Raw genomic sequence first — 20446 nt, forward strand, 5'->3', positions numbered from 1 at the left:
TAAAAAAAATTCAAGTGTCAGCTCACTTGTATTAAATACCCTTTTGGTATTTCCATGAAAGAACTGCATAGACACCGAGGAAAAAAACAAAGGTTGGTCTTCAAAGTTCCCCTTCTTTTACTCCATTTCTCTTTATCACTGTAAGCTCTGATGAATACAAACTACCCAAAAACCAGATGCAAGATTTAGAGGAAAAATCTTGATGGCAATACAATGGGAGAATACGAGGTCAGGCTGCAAGCTACCACTTCATTACCACAGAGAATGTCAGCGCTTGGTACTCCCCCAAAACATCCCCTTTCATGGAGAAAAGGCCAACGGCACTGAGAACACTCAGTATTTCAGCAGCATACACTAAAACCTGGGAAAGGAGAAAAACACCTGGCAGCCATGGACGGATTTAAGTGGCCACAAAAAAAGAACAAGCTCCAGGGAGAAAACTGAGGCCTCTGTTCCTCCAAGTGAAGTGAAACTACAGCAAAACCCCAGTATTTTCTTAGTTTGCCTCCACCTAATCTTTTTTTTTTTTTCTGTAACACAAAAGAAACTATGCTAATTTTCCTCCTTAAGGGCATGCTAAATGTAAGACCTTTCTATTAATGATCTAATACACCGCTAAGACACACTGCTGGTACGTCTGGCCACAGGCACAGCACCGTGACGCATGCTGTGACGGTGGCAATCCCCACAAAAAGGAGCAGTCACCCTTTCTTTGAAGTGTAGGATACTGCTCTCAAGTTAAAAAAAAAAAATAAATAAAAATCAGAGGTTTTAATAACATTAGTAGAGAACCAAACCATTTTGATAAAAATGACATTAAAGTTCTCAGATGCATTGCCTGAGGAATACGTCTCTGCAGAAGCCATAAAGCAGATGGTTATAAATGAGACTTATTTCATGGCCGCCATTTAGTGACTGCAAATTCCTTTAACTAAAAATCTAATTTTATCAAAGCATAGATCATGTGTTTTTAAGTGAAAAAAATTGTCTCCAATTTTTCATTCCTTCTGCAAAGCTTCATGAAAACCATAACAATTAATGTAATACAGCAGTTTTGTTTGTCAAGGCTCAGTTTCAGTACCTATTTTCCTCCTTTTTAAAGTTAGTTAATTGAAGGCAGAACAAAGGGCCCCTCTGTTCTGTACCTGAAGTACATAATCATTGCTTTTGTGGAAATCAATGTGGTATGGTTGCTCCAGTATCGCTGTTTGCAAGGCATCTATCTACTGGAAAACCACATCTCTGAAAGACAAACCAGACCTGTGTCTGCACATGAGAGCAGATGCAGTGATGAGAAGTATTAATCCTAGATGGGTTAGATGGACCACAAAAATCAGAAACAGTTCCCTGCCCACTATCAAACACTTCGTTCCCCAAAGATGCTGCATGGAAGCATTGCACAAATACTTGCATGAACCTCATGCAATTTAACAACTTTCTTGCACAAAGCCCTTTTCTGCCTTTATAGCAGTGAACACCAGCCTTCCAGAAGACAGCATCACGATGTCCTGCCAAGACATAATAGCCAGTTTCTGTTACAGGCTCCTGATTAATGCTGAATCATGGGGTGCACAGACAGTACTTCTGGAATGAAGAATCAGATTTCATTCAGAACAAACACTGGGGGAAGTGTGGGGGGTATTTTGGGGCAGAGTTAAATGCAACTACACATAAGGAATACACAACATACCAAGGACACTGCTTGGTGGCCAAGGAGCTACAAGTGGATTTACTGACAGTCGTTAGTGGTGGATCCAAGCAGCAAAACCACTTATGGGTCCGTTTGGTAGCAGGGTAGATAAATTCTTTGAACACCTCTGTATAAAAATGCATCAATGGTAGTGTTATATCCCCACAACACCTTGCTGTACATCACAGCAATGCTCTCCTTGTAAATCCTTGTTGCAGGCAGACCAGGCCATGGGAGATGCTGCTCTTCCTGCTGAAGCAGGAGGCTCCTCATTTCCTGACCCCCCTGGACGTATGCGTCACATTATTTCCAAGGAGCACACAGCACCTTTCATGCTCAGATAAAATCCTACCAAAACACTTCATGGTCAAAGGTTTCCTTTCTGTTATACTTTACCGCAGCCTCCACTGAATTCTTTTTTTCCCCCTATTCCTGGATGATGGAAGACCCACCACAACACCAAATATACCTACGCACCAGTATTTACAGGTATTTATGTATGGCTGTGCATTTGCTGTTCTCTTGTTAGCAGCCTCTGACCACAGGAGCATGATGTCTGGCTTGTACCGAGTCTGGTACCAAACAGGTACCAACCGCCCCTAAGTACAGCAATTCAGGGGATAATCCTGCAGTGTTTTCAGTCCTGTCCTTTAATACTGATTGTGATATAGTCACAAGGAATAATTCGCTTTTCAATAACCATATGCAAAGGTTGGTGTAGCAGTCCTTGCCAGAGCCAATTACCACAGTAAATGGAAGAGATGCAAGAGCCAAAAGAACAGGTAACATTTTGGATCAGCAAGTGATCCCTTATTATTGGACTGTAGCAGCCCTCTTACCAGGTACTTTCGGGAGTGCTCAAACAGGATAAAGCCAATTCAGCACATGCAGCTGGGCTCATGCTGGGTCTATCACAAAATTAGACATTACCTCTGCACACAGCCAGTCTCCAGGGACCTGCTCTCCAGATCAGCCTAACTGCTGTACAATTTCTAAATATATAGCCCTAACTCATTTAGCAAATTAATAAAGAAGTGGCTGTTCCTACTAATAGAGTATTATCCCACGGATTTCCCCCCCACACTTCAGAGCATGCTCTTATCACAAGTGAGGGGTCAAGACAATTACACTGACCTCCAGCACAGGGTGAAGCACTCTGTGTATGGATTGCAGCACATGCAGTAGTAGTGCAATATTATGGCTAATATGTAGCTTGGTTTAACAATCAGGATTTTTCTGTTTACAGCCGTGAACACAATATATTCCTGAAAAAAGATGCTAATGAGGCAGAGAACATCTACCTTTTTTTTTTTTTTTTTTAAATCAGGCATGAGGAAGAAAATAAGCCATATACTACAGTTTGGAGAAAGCTTAATATCAGGACAGAAGCTGGCAATTTAGATTTGTCCTGTCTAGTATAAACTGAGAAAATCTGATGTCTCACATCACACAGTATCATCTGCTCAAACATACGGTAGCTAATTGAGATAATTGCTGCTTCTCTGATTTATTCACTATTTCAGGACTTCAGATTAGCAGCTCAGGTACAGCTCCATAAATTTCCATGTTGTCATCTGGAAGCTAATAGGAAGCCTGTTTTAAAAAAACAAATATGCAGCTGTATCCTTCCTAACCTAAAGAGGTAAGAAATGCCCAGCCTGATGATAGAGAGGATTCTCAAGTAGAACTGCCTTCCTTTCAAAGCCACTGCTATACCCTTTCTTGAATGGAGGATACACTACATTTGGGGAAAAAAAATTGGTCAATATTTAGTCTTTTAAGGTTAATTAGCTTCTGAACAGGATGTCAGAAAATGTAACCATCCACATCATCACAGCAGAGTTAAAATTGCCTTTTTTTTTTTTTTTTAATTTGCAAGATAAGTTTTACTCTGATCTAATTCTCTGCTTCAGGAATATATCAGCATTTCACCACCTAGATACGATTTTTCACAGTTGCTCAACTGTGACATGAGAAAAACTTACAGAAAATGTGATTCCTGCTAGGCAGTTTGTGCCACAGCTCAGCAGAGCCGAGCACCCTGAGCCTCACAGTCCCTCCCCTCCCCAGGGAACAGCACCCAACCCTGGCCACCTTCAGCACCAAAATCCAAGGTCATTAGCACCTGAGAAACCACCCACAGCTGCGGTCTGCTGCCGGCTGTGGCTGCTATTAGTTGAGAGGTGATAGCCCCAGTGGGCTGGGCAATGTGAGACAACCATGAGGGATCACAGCACATGCTACCAGAAGTTTTAAAAAAAAATAAAGGAAGGAGGATTTGGGTTCTGGAAGGGATTGCATGCAAGAAGGTACCTTTAAATTGTGCCTACAGAACTTGTGCACCTTGAACTACATTTACACTGCTAACCAGCACCTACAGCCAAAGTTTTGCATCCCTAGAGGGATAATAATACCAGTTAAAATTTAGAATATCTACAAGCAGCAATTACAGCTTTTAAGAGATACCACAAATGCAGGTAACAAGGAATGAATTATCAGCATATCCCAAAAAGTGATACAAAAATAAATAAAAGCCTCGTCTCCCCTTCCCTTCATTAAGGTTTAAAGCAGGAGCAGGCTTTAGCACAGTATAGATTTTAATTCCAATCTGATTCTTTCCTTCCTTTCTCCAAACTGACTTACAAGCAGGAAGAGCGCGCACACAGCAGAATACATTACTACTAATAATTCTTAAAATAAACACCAGGATATTAGATCTTCAACTGCATATAAAATTGATACACTGTGCCTGTCTTATTCCAAGCTCACGCTCTGAAATTATGCCTCTATTTGAATTATAAGCAAAAGCTTTTATCAAAAGCCTTTGCAGTTTTGTATCTTGCCTCCCAAAGCAGTGCCTTCGTAGTCAGATCAGGAAATACAACTTTGCCGGGGGAAGCAGCACAAAACCATCCCCATTACTCCCCTGCTGCTCAGAATCATCAACTGTGGTCTTCAGCTGAGGCATTAAGTGAAACAACATTGAAGAACCTGCAGATAATTAGAAATTTCAGGAATAATTGATACTCCTGGAGAAGCGCAGTTCAGGCTGTGAGTGGACTCCAGAGGGATGGTTTATCCTGTGTAGGCTGGCACAGAAGGGCTGGTACGACACAGCTGTTTGCAGTCATGCTGAAGGTGAAGGTGACATTTATTACTTGGAGATTTTAAGCAGCTCAGGTGCTACGCAAGTAATAACTAATGAACAAGTCAAAGGATAGATAATCTACACAGCTGAAAGCTTCCAGATGCCAATAAGAAAGTTATGGCACCTTGCAAGTAAGGTGTTACATCCATTAGCATCAAAATAAGACTTGGCATAGCTGCATATGATACTTTGAGGTTGGTGGTGCAATTTAAGGCAAAAGCAAGATGAAGTGATAAACATTGGTTAAAAAATATGATCAAGGAACTCTTCAAACATTTTCACACTGTGTCTAGTGTCCACTTGAACTGTGCTGTCACAGCCCATGGCAGACAGCAGCACACCAGCAGTGCCTTGCTGCTCTCTGGGAACAGCCAGTTGCAGCACAAGGCAACCTCAGTGAGGTTGAACGTCTTGCAGCATGGAAAGGGGAAAAAACAAATGTGCCAGTACTTGGATCTGTGAGAGCTGCTGTTACCTGTGTGAGCACAGGGAGCTCGGCTTTTGCTCTGGACTAGAGGAGCCCCTGGGGACACAGCTCAGCTCGCTGTGGGAGCGTGGGGTGCTGTGCACATCATAGTTCTGGTGTCTTGTGAGACTTCTTCAGCAGGAGGGTAGGTTGCAAAAATGCAGCTGGGTATGAAAGCTGAAAGTGATTAAGTATTTCTAAAAAACAAATTAAAAAGTCAGAGCAGCTCTGGTTCTGTAGCCCAGAAGTCAGAAGTCTGTACCATAACCACCCAGGATCTATCAGTGACATCCAAATATCTCCTCCACCAGCCCAGCACAAACCACTCCATTCTAATCTCCTGACCAAATTCTCCCTCAGATTTGATATGCAGAACTCCAGGGTTAGTTCAGGTTGGGCCTTTTCTCCTGTGCTTATACTGGAAACTCCCCACAGCTACTAACAGTGCCTAAAACTCACAAACTACATTTTTAAGAATTCTTTTCCATTTCAGAAAGGAGATGTGACCCCAGAGTGTACCATCTATTGCCTCAAAAGCAAACCAAAGGCCTTCTAAGATAACAAAGCTGTCTGTGAAACAGTCACCTATATAATGCCCAGCCTAACATGAAAACAGCCATGCTGAATGCAGGGGCAAAGCCTTTTCCATAACTATCACCCCAGAGCAAGTGAGCATTTGTGGTTTTGAATATACTCCACTCAGAACTTAATTTCAGGATGGTTCAAGCCTAGAAAGCTGCACATCCCAGCTCCACGGTGCAACACGTGCAGCACCCAGAAGCTTCAAGAACTTTTCAGCACCCTCCTGAACCAGCCCGAGAAGTTTTGCAATGTAAAATGACAGCAACAGCATCCAAAAGTAATATGAACCAAGCAAGTTGCAGCTTTTCAGTTTAGTACCAACACTGTCCTTTTTAATTAGGTTTTCTATTTTAATTCATTACATACCTATGGAACTCCAGACTACATATGCATGTTTATTACTGCTCTATTCAAGACTAAAAATATTTCAGAAAAGCCTCTTCTCAGGAACACCCCATAAATTTGAGAGGTGGAAGGCTGAGCATCAGGAAAACAGACACCACTGCTGTGCTAGGAAGTTAATTCCTCATGCAGAAAGGCTGGGTACTGCAGTCTATGGCCTCAAGACTTATTTTTCCCTTTATAAATGCAAAGCACAACTGCAATAATTCTACCACAGACCATGAAGAAATCGATTGAGCAATCTGAACATAAATTAAGCAATGTTTTTGATTCAGTAAACTTGTTCCTATGTAGATCAAAGCAAGTATTAGTGAAGGTCAGTGACCCATAGCCAAGTATTTGCTTTGATGAAGTTAGGAGGAATCTTAGATCAGGGCATACTTCAAATTATTTGACCTGTAAATTAACCCTTTACATATTTTTAAAGCAATTTCAGTGAATTGCTACGAGCTTCTATTTGTGATTCAATGATTTAAATGCATGTTAATGGAATTACATATTAATCAGAAGCCATGTATTTGGTAACTAACAAACATTTCTGAGGAATAAAGAGCAGCATCTGAGGCTCTGGCTGGCACGGGCTCCAAACCCACAGCACCATAAAGGAAGAACAGCCACAATTCCACTGCACAGGAGACGAACTCCCAATTGAACAAAGCCAAATATCACCAGAAAAGAATTGTTTTTTTTTTTTTTCTTATGAAAATGTATTAAGGTTAAGTTTTCTGAAAGATAACAAATGCATTTTGAGAAAACAGCAGTTACCTCCATTTCGCTGTCCTATCTGACAGCTACATTCAGGATCTCCAGATTCACTTTGGTCTTTGGTGTTACATCATATAAACACTTTCTTGGGGAACAAGCTTTCTGTACAGTTACTTTATTAAAAATCTGCATTATAACTTACAGCCCTGGAAGCTATTTTAACTGCGTTTTGTACATTAAAAGTTTTAATATTCACACCGGTTATAAATTCTGTACAAATCTGAACAAATGCATTTCTAGCTTAGATCCTTTCACCTCAAGCAAGATCAAGTAATTGGTGCAATAACTTCATGGTTTTTAGAGCAAGATCAAATGAATGAATGTCTTTCATGTAGTGTAATAGTTCTACAGCTTATATTAAAATAAATCATTTGAGTAATGAATTTAATTCTTCAGAATAACTTTTTCAAAAATCATAACTAATATGCATTAGCAAAGAATTATTTTTTTAAATACAAAACCATGCCAAATATTTAATTATTTCTAAAAAGCTAAAATGATCCAAGGCAATACAAAAACATTTAATATTTGAGTGCCTGTATACTATGTGTTGACTACACAGCAACAAAGCACAAGAGGAGGTGAGGGTGGCAGTGTTTTCTTCACTTTCACAGAAGGGAGACCTCAAGGAAAAAGCACACTTGAGACAAAACTCAATGTCAGAATCTCAAAATCTCCACTAAAATAATTATTAAGTCCTGCTAAACAGGAGCCAACTGTTTGACAGCATTGGCTTTCCTGACACCGCAAGGAGAGCCAATGCTGTCACCTTCAGCTCTGAGAGCAGGCTCAGTTGTTCCACAACTGCCACAAGCCCAGAGCATGAAAGCTGAGATGCCACCACTCTGCACTAAGGCAGGAGTCCCACCTCCCTGTCAGGCTGTGCATTCAGGGTCCTCTCTGGCCGGATCAGCACCACTGCCACCCAAAGGCCACCACGTGCCCTCAGTCCCCGTTGTGCCATCAGAAGCCAACATGGGCTCGAAGTTTGTTGGTCCTCCCAGAATGACCCATGGCTCAGGTATGCTTAGCAAATCAACCATTTCAGGCTTCTCCTGACAATCCTGTGAACCAAGTGAAGAGCCAGGATGGGGTTTGCTTATTGAATTTAGTTTCATGTGTCCCAGTGGCCTGAAGACAGAGCCTACTATGAAGTCTTTGGGGGACAAAGATCGCATCTCCACAACAGCCAGATGCACAATTTTCCTCCCAGAACTACAGCAATATACGCAAGAAGGGTAAGAGCTTGTGCTTCACGGTCCTTTCACAATCATTGCTTCTTCACTGACCTCCTCAGCAGGTGTTTAGTACAAATACATAAGGAAATATGCCCCTGCTTGTTTTCTGTTTTCACAGTACAAAAAGCCTGAACACACACAAAAATAGAGACAAGAGTTGTAGCTGCAGCAGCAGCTGATCTACAGTACCTCTTGCTGCAACCTCCCCGCATCCGAAAAGAGCCTTCTGCTGCCGGCCGAGTCCATCCATCCCCTCGTGATCAACGGGAAAACCCCAAGCAATACGAGCGATAACCAAAATCTTCTTGACTTCATCATTTCACGTCTGTTGAAAACAAGAGAACAGTCATAAAGCGATCTCAAAACAAAACCCAGCTCGGATTCAGTAACACGCAGAAGCTTACTGTAACAGCTTGGTGAAATACTTACCCCTAGATTATCCTCTAACAGACATGCTGTTCCCAGCCTGACTCTGCCAAGCTGGACCACTGGGATTTCCAAATCTAGCTGCTGTGGCAAGGAACAAGCCACCCCAAACACACGGTTGTGGTCCTGTGGAAACCAAGAGGTGCCTCCACCCCTCCTCAGGCAGCGCAGGGTTACTCAGTCACTTCGTGCACTTGTACCCTCAGCAAATCGTCACAAAAGCCTCACCAGGCACTGCTGTTCGTTTCTTTGATCACCGGAGGCTCACAGCAGTGACAGAAGATGTTGTTATTCCTCTCAGACTCGGAGGATGACACCTGCCTCGAGCACATTCAGCCACGGCGCTGCCGGAGGCTGAGCTCGCAGCCTCGCAGGGCCCAGCAGCCAGCCCGGGGTGTCACAGCGACACCGGGAGCACGGGGCCTGTCACTCCTGGTCACACGAGAGACCTGCCCAGGAGGCCGCTGAACCCAGTAAAACCCACAAGACCTGAAGCAAACTCTGTACCCAAGATCATAGTTCTCCAGCTATGATCTAGGGGCTGAGCTTTCTTCACTAATTTGCCTCTGTCCCAGCCAGGACGTTTCTAAGCCCCCTCAGGCTCATCCTGCTCACCAGCAGCACCATCTCCCTGCCCTGGCTCTGCAACAGCAAGGAACTGGAGAGATATAAGCAAGGATTCCACCACAGCAGCATCCCCTTTGAGAGCTGTTCTTGTCCTTTTTTTAAAATTAATTTGGAAATACAAAGGCAAGCTACTCCAAGCGTTGCCAGGTGGAACTGCCGCATGTCGTGCGTACGTGCGTAACCCTGAGCTACCGCCCTGAAGATCAGCCAAGAGCATTTCAAGGGACACTGGGCTCCAAAAGCATGGCTGGACCTGAGAGCTCTGTACTTCACCTGCCCTTTTTGGGGACAGGACACCAGATTGTGCCCTTACTTCCCATAATGAAGATACCAAAGGAGTCTTCAAGCCTGGCTCCATTTCCACAGCAGCTGAGAGAAGTTTCAGCCTTCCACAGCAGCAGCAGAAGGTGCTAACACAGACCCACGATAAAGCATGATGACCACTTAACGAAGCAAGGGATGGCACTTCGACAACATGCAAGTGACAGGCTGCTGCTTGGTTTGAGCAACACACGTTAACGAGACATGTTACCCGCTAATGGCAAAATTAAGCCCCTGTGACATACCCAGTCTTGACAGGACTCATTTCAGCATTTTCATACCATGTATTTGCTGCAGGGTGTATCCAAGGCTTAGTGCACCGCTATTAATTTAGGACTGTAACTATTCACACCAGCACTGCTTTGGTCTCAACTACTTTGTCTGCCCAGAGACATCCCGTCGATAAAACGACACAGCCGCCAGCCACCGCACACCGCTCGCCCGCGGAGTTAAGGCATTGCTTTTTCCCAGCACTAATGTAAACACCCTGAATTGAGAGCACTCTGGATGAAATCAAAATTTATTAGGCTCTCTAAATTCCAATTAGAAACCTCAGATGTAATGTTACTGGGGCTACAAATAAATGTTTAATAAACCAAAGTCACTATATCAATAAGCGACAAGTACATTGTTACATTATGAATTGCTCTCGCAGAGCAATACTATTTCTCACGTTTTATAGAGGTATTTTGTATGCTCTGTTGATACCACCACAGCAAATACTGTTTCACTTTGCAGTTCTAGAGACCTCTCATTCGTACGCTGCTTGAAATCACAATCCTAGCCCAAAAGAGGGGACCAGCCAGTTTCGTGTATATTTAGTAGATAACCACTAGAAAACATGATGGTGTTTGGATTAAGATGCCTATAACACTGATGAAACTGAAAGGGCAGCATCTGCATGCTAAAACTCCACTTGTTTTATAAATGGAACTGGTAAAGCATCTCTCTCTCAGTTCAGAAATTACTTATTTTTATTGCACACTGACTGACAGAACATTAATTGGTCTCACTCATAAGAGGAGAAGGACACAGCAATATACATTATGATCTGAATAGCCTAAACCAAGCAACAAATGCACGCTATAAATATCAAGCAAGAGTTAACTCTGATACCACGTAGCATTTCCATGCTGCTCCGTGTCCCAAACCGTCCCCCAGCACCCCCTTACCCCGATGAGCCGCAGCACATCTGCCTGAGCAAAGCAGGAGACTCCTGGCAAGATCGGGTCTGCAGCTGCACCATGCAACACAACTACTGGGCTGCAGTGCAAAGTTCCCCAAAGTCAACCAAAACATTCACATGGATGGAATGGACCACTATAAACTCAGCCAAGTTCACCACCAATCTCCTGTCCTCACCTGAGCAAAGCACAATAGGCAGGACACGAGCCTGTATGGACAGCACCGCCCAGATAAATCACAGCTGACATACGATGTCCTGCATAAAACAAGTCGTCGTACACACACACACACCACGATGATGTTTGCAGCTAAACATTAGAAGCCCCCTGAGAACTGAGGGTGAAGAGGGGAGCCTGTCACCCACCTGCTCTTAGCAACATGGGAACAAACAGGTTTTAATCCCCCATGCAAAGCACAAGCTAGTAATTGTAATGCAGGCACTCAATTAAACCTATTTTCAAACCCAGTAAACAAAGTTACGCATCGCATCCATTTGCAACACCTCCTCTGGTTTCAGGGGAATTATTTCCAAAACCATCCTGGTTTTTATATTATGGCAGATACTATACAAAGGTTGGAGGTAAACCTACAGCTTGTGGCTTCTTCCTCTAAACTAGAGGAGAGCTGCAGCTTTCCTTGCAGCTGGCACTGCTTTGCCAAGAAACACTGGCACAAGAAGCTCAGCACCATGCTCTGTGCTGTTACTTGGCCAAGCCCTGCAGGTGCTGGTGTAACACTGGCAATTACAGCGTGCCCCCATCCTGGGCTCGGATGGGTTTGTGCACACAAATATACAGGGGGAGCCTCAACTCGCATAAAGATTGGGGCTGCACATCTGAACCAAGAGAAACAGCAAGCAGATGTAAGCCAGAGGTACCAGCACAGGCTTTAGGATGCAGGTTTTAGAGCTGCTCAGGCAGAAAGGGTCACCTTGGAGAAGGCAGGCACTAATCACATCGGCCATTTGCGGGGAGAACACCACAAGTTGTTTAAAGCACTTTGGTGACACACGGTACAAGTAGGCAGGCAGACAGATTGCTGCCGGCAGCCCACAACTTTTTCCTCCACAACACAGCAGCTTTTAGAATTCAATTAGGGTGACTGTAATAATATTAAGCAATTTGCCAAAACCAGTTATTGGTTTTGTTTTCAGGGCTACTTAAATTGCAGCTTAACTTTTAGTACCGAAAAATTAATAGTTCACAATAGCTTTTAATAATTTCCAACACGCTCCACATTAGAAAGAAAGGTTCAACTTAATTACCTGAAGTTATGGCTGTTGCTATAAGCAAAAAAAAAAAAAAGGCATTTTGACCAAGCCATTGCCTCTATAAATTGGCTCTGTTAGCACAAGATAAGGATCTGCTCCTCAGTTCCTCTGCCACTGCCTGTTCCAATTGCCTCAGCCTTATCTAAACAGTATTTCTGTGGCCTGTGAAATAATTTTCATGCCCATAACTTCCTGTCAATTGCAATAAAGACTACAAATTTAGGAAAAAAAACATTCCAAGATGACCTTTCAGCACGACATAATTAAGGCAAACAACGCTTTCCGCCAGCTATCTGCAGCATCTCAGCCACGGGAAGTTTGGATGCGTTGGGAACTCGCTGGCACCAGCAGCGAGGTTTAGCTACGAACCAGGCGTTGGGTCTGTTTGGGCATAAAAGGACGCTTTGGGATATTTCAAGGAATAATTTACTTTAAATTTGAGACACTACAATGAGGATTGTAGTGTCTCGATTTTTTTTTTTCATCTCGATGATTTTTTTTCCCAGGAAAAAAATAAAATAAAATAAAGAGAGCAGTGGTCCAGTCGGAATGAAGGGCCATAAATCTGGCAGATTTTAACCCTTGCTTGCCAGGCTGCCCTTATCACACCTGGGTACGTTTCAGCTCGGTTTATGCTGGGGGCAGCTCCGCAGCACCCCGGCGGAGCACCCGATGCTCTCCATCACCCCCCAGGCGGCTCCAGCCGGCCGGGCAGCCCGGGATTATCACCGATAAACCCCCCCACACCGCTCTCCGCCTCCAGCAGAGCCCGCGGTGCCCGCAGCCCCCGGAGCCCCCCAAACCTCGGGTCCCGTCGGGGCGCTCCGGGGGCCGCCGCCGGCCCCACGGCGCCACCCAGGGGCCTCGCGGGGAAGCGCCGACCCCACTCGCGACCGCGGCGGCTGGACCCGAGCCCCCCCGACGGCAGCAGCAGCAGGAGCAGGAGCAGGAGCAGCATCCCCTGCCTCGGCTCGGGGTTTGGGGGGGGGGAGCCGGCCCCAGCGCAGCCCACCCTGCCTGGAGGGAGCCGTTCTCAGCTCTTGGTTCCCAAGGCTGGAAGTCGGGGCGAAAAGGAGGAAAAGGAAGGAAAGGGGGGAAAAGGGGGGAGTGGGGCGACCCCCTCCGTGGGTGCCCACCTGTTTCCAAGCCCCTCCCGGGGGCTCGGCGCGGAGCGGCAGCGATCCCGGAGCATCCCCGGCAGCAGCCCCGCGGAGCCGGCAGCGGGAAGGCTCCCGCAGCGATGTCCCCCCCCCAAAAAAAAAATACAACACTCCGCCAAGCGGGGCACCCCCAAAATCAATAAAATCAGTCAAAAAAATAAATCAAACCCCCCTTTTCCCACCCCGGCAGCTCTCCTCCAAGCACCCCCGGGCTCGCACTCACCTGGGGCTCGGAGCCGGGTGACCGAAGGGGCTCGGAGGGGGGGGTCCGGGGGGCTGCGGGACGGCTCCGGCCGGGACGGGAGCGGCGGCGGTGCTGGAGATGGGGGGGTGGGGGGGTGGGGGGGGCCCTATTTGAGCTCTCTGGGCCGGAGCCGCCTGACGTCACGGCCTCATTTGCATATTCCACCCAATCGCCGGCACCTGAGCGGGGCGCCGGGACCGCCCCCGAGGGGCAGCGGCCGGGGGGGGGACCGGGAGGGGTCGGGGACAGGCGGGGGGCAGCGCCGTCGGGGCTCCGAGCCCCCAAGAAGGGGATGCGGAGCCCCCAAGAGGGGATGCGGAGCCCTCCCGGCACGGCTCAGGGGTTGGGAAGGGGGGTTTAGGGCCGCCCCCTCGGGGTATTGGGGCGAGGAGGGGGGTTTAGGGGCGCCCCGTCGGGGGGCTGCTGGCGGGCACCCCCAAGGGATGAGGGGGGTGCTGGGGAAAGGGGAGCGAGGCTCAGCCCCGTGGGGAGCCTGGAGGCTCGGGGGGGTGCTGGAAAGGTTGGGTCGGGGGCTGTGCACCCCAAATTTCCACGCTGTCCCCGTGGTGTGCCCCGGGGGTGGCAGAGGAGAGCCCCATGGGGATGGGGGGACATCCCCCGAGGGAACTGGGGAACTCGGGGCTCACCTCTGGCAAACCTCGAGGGGATGGGGAGGTCCTTTTGGGGTCCCTCAGCCCCACGTTGGGACACCAGGACCACCAGCAGCCAGCGGTGGGGCACGCTGCATGGCCAGGGGCTGCTTCTAGTGTCCAGGAGCCGTGGCCATGCGGGAAGGCAAACATTTACATTCATTCATTCTCTTCCCCATCACATCTGTTAAAAAAAAAGAAAAGGGATCAATATAATCATTGCTCATTTATTTTTTAAAAGGCATCGAGTGTTTACGAGGGAGGAATGGGGCTGTAAAGGGGTTTGGGGTGCTGGGTTTCAAAGGGGAATTAGGCACAAGCTGGATGCATCGCGAAGCAGGGGATGCCCACAATTAGCAGCAGAAGTCTGAAAGACCTCTTAAAACATGTCAGTCTCCATGTTCTTTCCAATACAGAGCCCTACAGCTGGATTATAGGGAATTAAATTGCATTTGTCATTGGCTTCAGCGTGAGAGGGACAGGACCCCCCTGCTCAGCTGCTTGGGAAGACACGGGCAGCTCCAGGAGCCAGCTCTAGGCTGGAAGGCAATCTGCTTCTTTTAACAGCAGCTCACAAAATTAGCCATGAGCTTGTAGGAAGAGACTCTTCTAAGAGAGTAAGCTCTTTCATTATTATTATTGCTCTTTGCAGGAGATACCAAGCAAGGGCAGCTTTCTGGGATTTTTCACACTTTTAGTTCCGGCCAGGTAAACGTTGCACCTCCAAAATATCTTCAGCATTTACCAAAAAAAAAAAAAAAAAAAAAAAAAAAAAAAGGTTATTTAATGACTTTTAGGGACTCTTGTTTGCTCTGATTTCCTTCTTCCTAACAACAATGATCTCAAATTGCTGATTTACGATTTGGATTAAAAATAAATAAATCACAAATGCGATTGGGAGCATCCGCAGTGAATTGTGCATGGGCACTACGAAGCGGGTCCTTGTGGAGTGCTCTGCATGAAGCAACGAGTGCATATTTCATAGCTGGCCTATAGGCTTAAGAGGTCTGGGCTTTAAAAAAAAATAAAGCTGAAATCTAATCAGAGAAAAAAAGGTATCTTCAGTGAGATCTTTTTCTCTTTCCTGGGGGAGAGGGGAAAAAAAAAAATCAGCAAACAGAAATAATATCAGTGGAGACAACTCCTTCCCGTTTCCTGAAGGAAAGAAAGAAAAGTCTAACCACTTACCCACATCATTTATTCTGTGAAAATATCTTTCAGACTGTCTGTGTTGTCAGTTTGAAGTATTTAGTCATTTCTCTGTTTCTCTTAAGTCGGACATAAACACGAGATGTATCAGGAGACATGTGAAGCATCCACGCAGCCCCTGTTTATTTATACCCACACCCGCCGGAGGATGCGGGGTGGGGAGGAAGTCAGCTTGCCTCACCCCACACAGCTTGCTGGGATGATGCCCTCTGCGACACGCTTGTAGCAGTTTTGGCACATTTTGCTCATTTTACATAATTCTGGTGCAGTTTTAAATGCACAGCCCGTGCCTGCTGCGTCTCCACGTGGCCCCTGGGGCTGAGATGAACGAGAGCACGGCGAGGCAGCGCCAAGTCCCCCTGTTTTTTTTTTCCCACCCACCCCAAAAAGCTGAAGCATCCGGAATAAAATCCAGCTATGCAAGCTGAATTTGGGGCAGAAAGGTATTCCCTGGGAATTATTGCAGAATGACAAGATCAAGCTCGTTTTTTCCCCCCAGAGGTGGTTCCCCTCCTCCTCCCACACAGCTTCCCGAGGAGCAGGGGGTTGGAGAAAGCCCCCCCAAACCAGGCCATGCGCACCCCACTGGCCCCGAGCACGGGCACTACCTGGGTCCTGCATCACGAACCCAGCTCTTCCCCGTCTCGCCCCGGGGAAAGCCAGGCCCTCCTATTTCAACCCCATGTCCAAACCCAAGCCCCTTGCTTTAGAGAGCTAAACGAGGAGCAGATTTGCCCTGTGCAGGTGATGGATTGGGCAGTCTGGCTCACGCAAAGTGCCTGCCTGCTCCTCTATCAATTACGGGTGACCGTGTCCCTAACCCAGCTCCCCAGCCTCCCTCTCTGACATTACAGGTGCACGGTCAGGTCCCAACACCCATTTTTGGTGACTTCTCTTACGCACTTGGCTCCTTCCCAATTCTCTGATCCTCTGGTTCCAAATCTTTCCAGTTTCTCCCACCGCCTGAAGCCATTTATAAACCCAAGCACCCTGCCCTGCAACCATCCTCCAGCCAGCTCTGGCCCTTTCCTTTTCAAACACCTGCAATTCGAGGCGAGTTAAGCTGCAGGAGGCAATCCTCGGGTGAGGAAGATGTACTTGTCCTCACAGATGGCACCTTTTAAAAGCCCCTGGGATGTCTCTGTGCATCCCCAGGGCTGTGGGAGCTTTGCTGAGGGGTTGTTTGCTGGTCATCTGGCTGCAAAGCCTGGGCAAAGCCGGCAGCTCTGCTCCAGAGCAGGGCAAAGCTGATAAATTCTTCATCTTCAGGGCCGGATGAGTTTGAAGCAAAATAATTGTTGCTTTCCTTTGAACTGGGAATTGGAGAGGCCCAAAAACCAGTGACCAGAGCTAGAAGGATAAAAAAATAGATGGTTTTAAAGACAGCCTTAGGAGGGGAAGATTCCTATTCAGAGAAAGGAGTTTGCAATTATTTTTTCATAAAAAGACAGGACAGCCCACTGGAAGGAGAATTAAGCACTCTCCCCCCAACGTAGGTTAAAAAATATTAAAACCAGACAATGATAAAGCAAAAGCACCCTGCAAGCATAGGGGAGTTGAAGCTGCAAGTGCCAATATTATATTTAACATGACTTGGGCAAAAACAGGGGCTGCGAAATAGCACCTGGGCCAGCCCTGGTCTCGTGCATCTCAGTGAGAGGAGCTGGAAATGTGCAACCTGTTGTCAGCTCTGACTGATGCGGCTTCCAGAGCCTGATGAGAAATTCTGAGCAGCAGATTGGGCGCACAGAGCCCCGCGCCACTGACGATTCGAGAGCGGGCAGGAATGACCACTGCAGTTAGCTTAAGGGAAAGAGTTTTGAAGAACAGATGGTCCTCTCTTATCGGGCTTAAAAAAATAAAAATCAAACAACAACAACAAAAAGGCAAGAAGAAACAGAGCAATGAGCACAGCCAAGGCTCCCTGATTTTACTAGCAAAGGAATTAGCTGGTATCCATCTGAAGTACTTCCAAAATCCACCAAGTGATCTGCGGAAAGGAAGATGAGATTTTCACTTTGAAAACCCAAACTTTGAACGACAGCAAATCAACTCCCCACCTCTGTGTCCGATCCTGCTGTTTAAATGCAGTAATTAAGCATGAGGTTTTAGAAGAACGCCGTATTCACTGGGAACAAGAAGCTGAGGGAGTAATAGGACAACAAGATTCACGCTCATCGCTTTTTGTTATTTGAACCAAAAGCCTAAATCAGACCTGATTAAACTAGGAACTCGGAACCAGACTCAACCAAAACTAGGGCTATTAAACAAATACAAATGTGACAAGAGTCACGATTCAATTATTACGAGTCCATCTTTTAATTGCTCATTAAGATGGCAGTGTGTATCTTTGCCTACATACATTTAGCAAAGCTTTTTCACTCTGACAACACATAAAATTCTCCATGCCAACTGTATATCTCTTACTTTTTATATCAACTTCAGAGTTGCCAGTTTTTCATTATCTTCTTGGTCACAAATTAATAAGGAGGAACAAATTTAATAGCAGCCTCAAACCTTTAGAGATTATGTCAGCCTTGTGTATCCGTGCCAGTTAAATTACCATTTATTTCTGCTTAAATTTAATGTGGTCATCTTCATACAAACACACACATATTCAAAGCCTGCTCGCACGGCACAGCGTTAGCGCACCGAGAGGCTGCTCTGAAAAGCTGACATGGAGCTCAAACCTGAACTTTTCTGCCCACGCAAGGTGCAGCAGATGGAGAGGACCGAGGTCAAGAGCTGAGAACGGGCAGGATTTTGTGGGCACCGTTCTCCTGCTGTGCTACAACCAGGACAGCCGTGGAGGAGGCTGCACACCAGAGGAACGTCCTTCAGGTGGTCAAAGTGGGTCAAGGCTCACATCTACAGAGGCGCTGCCCTTGGTGACATGGTCTTCTCTGCCTCGGTCATGTTTTAACAAACGATTGCTCCGTTGGGTGAATGCCTCGGGATGCTGGCAGGGCAGTGACCCACCTGGCCCCGGTGGTGCGCGCAGTGCTCGGTCCCTGCCGAGTTGTCAGCCCAAGAGAATAAAAAAAAAATAAATCGTAAAAGATGTTTTATACCAAAGGAAATACTAAATGTAGAAACAGTGCTTTGATTCATTTCACAGCTGTAGTCTTTTTTGATTTGTTCGTAATTTTCTACACTACTGCTTCCAATTTGATACTGTCTGGGTCCGGGATGACAATGCGAATGGGATAACAGATGATGAGCTCAAAATACTGAACACAATCATACTCGCCCTACGTGTACCCACAATCAATATGTCACTTGGAGGAAGGAACCATCAGCTACCAGGCAAACTTTGGAATATAAACTGTCACAGGGACTCCAGGCACGTTTCTGAACTCCTGGGAGCTGTCGGTGCAGCAGGCTGCCTGCTCTCCATGGGACATGCGAATGGGTCGAGTAAATAACCCCAAATACCTGAGCTGAAGGTGTGGCAGCTTCCAGCATCCCCCTCTGTGTCCAGCCCCGTGAAGCAGAGCCCAGCAGGCTGGGGGCTGTGCTGGCCCCGGGGCCCAGGGATGCAGGACCCCCAGCCAGAGACCCAGCTCGGGGCTTCAGAGCAGCACCTGTATCCCTCGGCTTTCCCATCTCTCAATATTTTGTCGCTGTCCTCACCCAGATGCACTGGAGACAGCATCAAAGCCAGTGGACGGTGTTTATCTGAAGACAAGAAAGCACTTTGATCCACGGGCACGGCGGATAACAAGGCATTTAGCTTTTTTTCCAGGCTCCTTGGCTATTTGTAAGTGCAGTCATGTCACAGCGAAGTCGTGGTGCGTGTTCTGAAGCATATGGCAAGCTTTTTTTTTCAACTTGTTTTTAAGAGTACTGGTAAAACGATGAGCTTTAGTGGGCTGAGAGGGCTCGGGCTTGCAGCAGGTGAGTGGGTGGCCGGGCAGAGGAGGGGGCTGCTTGTCCTCCTCGCCAAAACGCCCCGCGTCCGACGGACAGGGGCAGGGGAATGAAGCGCGTGGAGATGAAAGAAAGCGCACCACAGCTGAAGAAAAACCAGCAAGAAATGTGAGTCTGCCTCATTTGAAGCCTTCTGAAGCACCTTTGTGTTTTATCTCATCGCTTAATAGGTTCTGCTTTATGCCAGCACATGTCTGTGCGGTACGTGGAGTTCAAGAAACACACGGGAGCGAGGGGGACTTGGCGACAGGTTCCTTAAATCCCCTCTGCAGACAGATGGCCAGGAAGCAGGCTGGGAGGGAGAGTGCAAGCAAGGAGGATGACGTTCTTCAAGAAAAATTAAGGGATGTAAATGGCACCGTCGCGGCTCGGAAAGACAAACTCCCGCAAAGCATTAGCCGGGCTCAGTCCAAACAGCAAGGAAATGATTTAGAAGAGGACTGTGATCATTTACAATTTTTAAAGGTGAAAGGTGTGATTTTGGTAATACCTTAAAATTAAAAGGCCAGCCACTCTGTCTTTAAAATGATGGTTTCTCTCCTGGAAGACTTATCTCATTGTCAGTCCATTAGCAGCCAACCAGAACCCATCCATACAAAAATAATTGGCTATTGATATACGGTAATGCTGAAAAGTTATTCTTATTTTTGTTCATTGCTACAGAAAGATGTCCTCTCCAGCTGCACATTCAATCATTATAAATGCTGCTGCAAAAAAACTGAAAACACTTCTCAGAGATGGATTAAGATCTACTTCACAAATAAATACATTTTATCACTGAGAGAAGAGGCAAATGTCACTGGTGCTGTTTTATACCCAGTGGAGACCACTTACACTGGAATTTTCCCCTCCCGGTCAATGAACGGCGCTGGCTGTGCACGGCCCCCCCCCATCAGCCAGCTCCAGCGCAGGTTTGTACCTGCTGGGCACACATCAGGGGCTGCTCTGAACCACAGCTGCAGCCCCTCCTTTTTGACTGCAGGGAGCTAAAAGGGGCAAAAAAAAGATGTTTTACTGTAAAAGCACAGCGCCGCGTGGCTCTCGGCGTGCTGTGCCGGCCACCAGCAGCGGTACCGCTCTCCGTGGGGCGCAAGGTCCCATCTGTGAGGGTCGCATCCTGCAAACCCTGATAG

General features: G+C 46.7%; 1 protein-coding gene across 2 annotated transcripts in view; it reads right to left on the reverse strand.

The window, feature by feature from the left end:
• The window catches only part of FSTL4 (follistatin like 4), a 368576-nt gene that overhangs the window by 193290 nt on the left and 154840 nt on the right, over positions 1 to 20446 (reverse strand). For both annotated transcript variants that reach the window (XM_084535690.1, XM_084535689.1), the window contains exons 1-2: positions 13257 to 13363; positions 8481 to 8616 (exon numbers count right to left, since the gene is read on the reverse strand). In XM_084535690.1, coding sequence (XP_084391816.1) covers positions 8481 to 8616; positions 13257 to 13312 — 192 coding nt within the window. In that variant the 5' untranslated portion in view covers positions 13313 to 13363. Of the gene's footprint in view, positions 1 to 8480; positions 8617 to 13256 lie in introns of those variants that run through there.

Source organism: Aythya ferina (genome assembly GCF_964211825.1).
Source record: "Aythya ferina genome assembly, chromosome: 14".
NCBI classification, from domain to species: domain Eukaryota; kingdom Metazoa; phylum Chordata; class Aves; order Anseriformes; family Anatidae; genus Aythya; species Aythya ferina.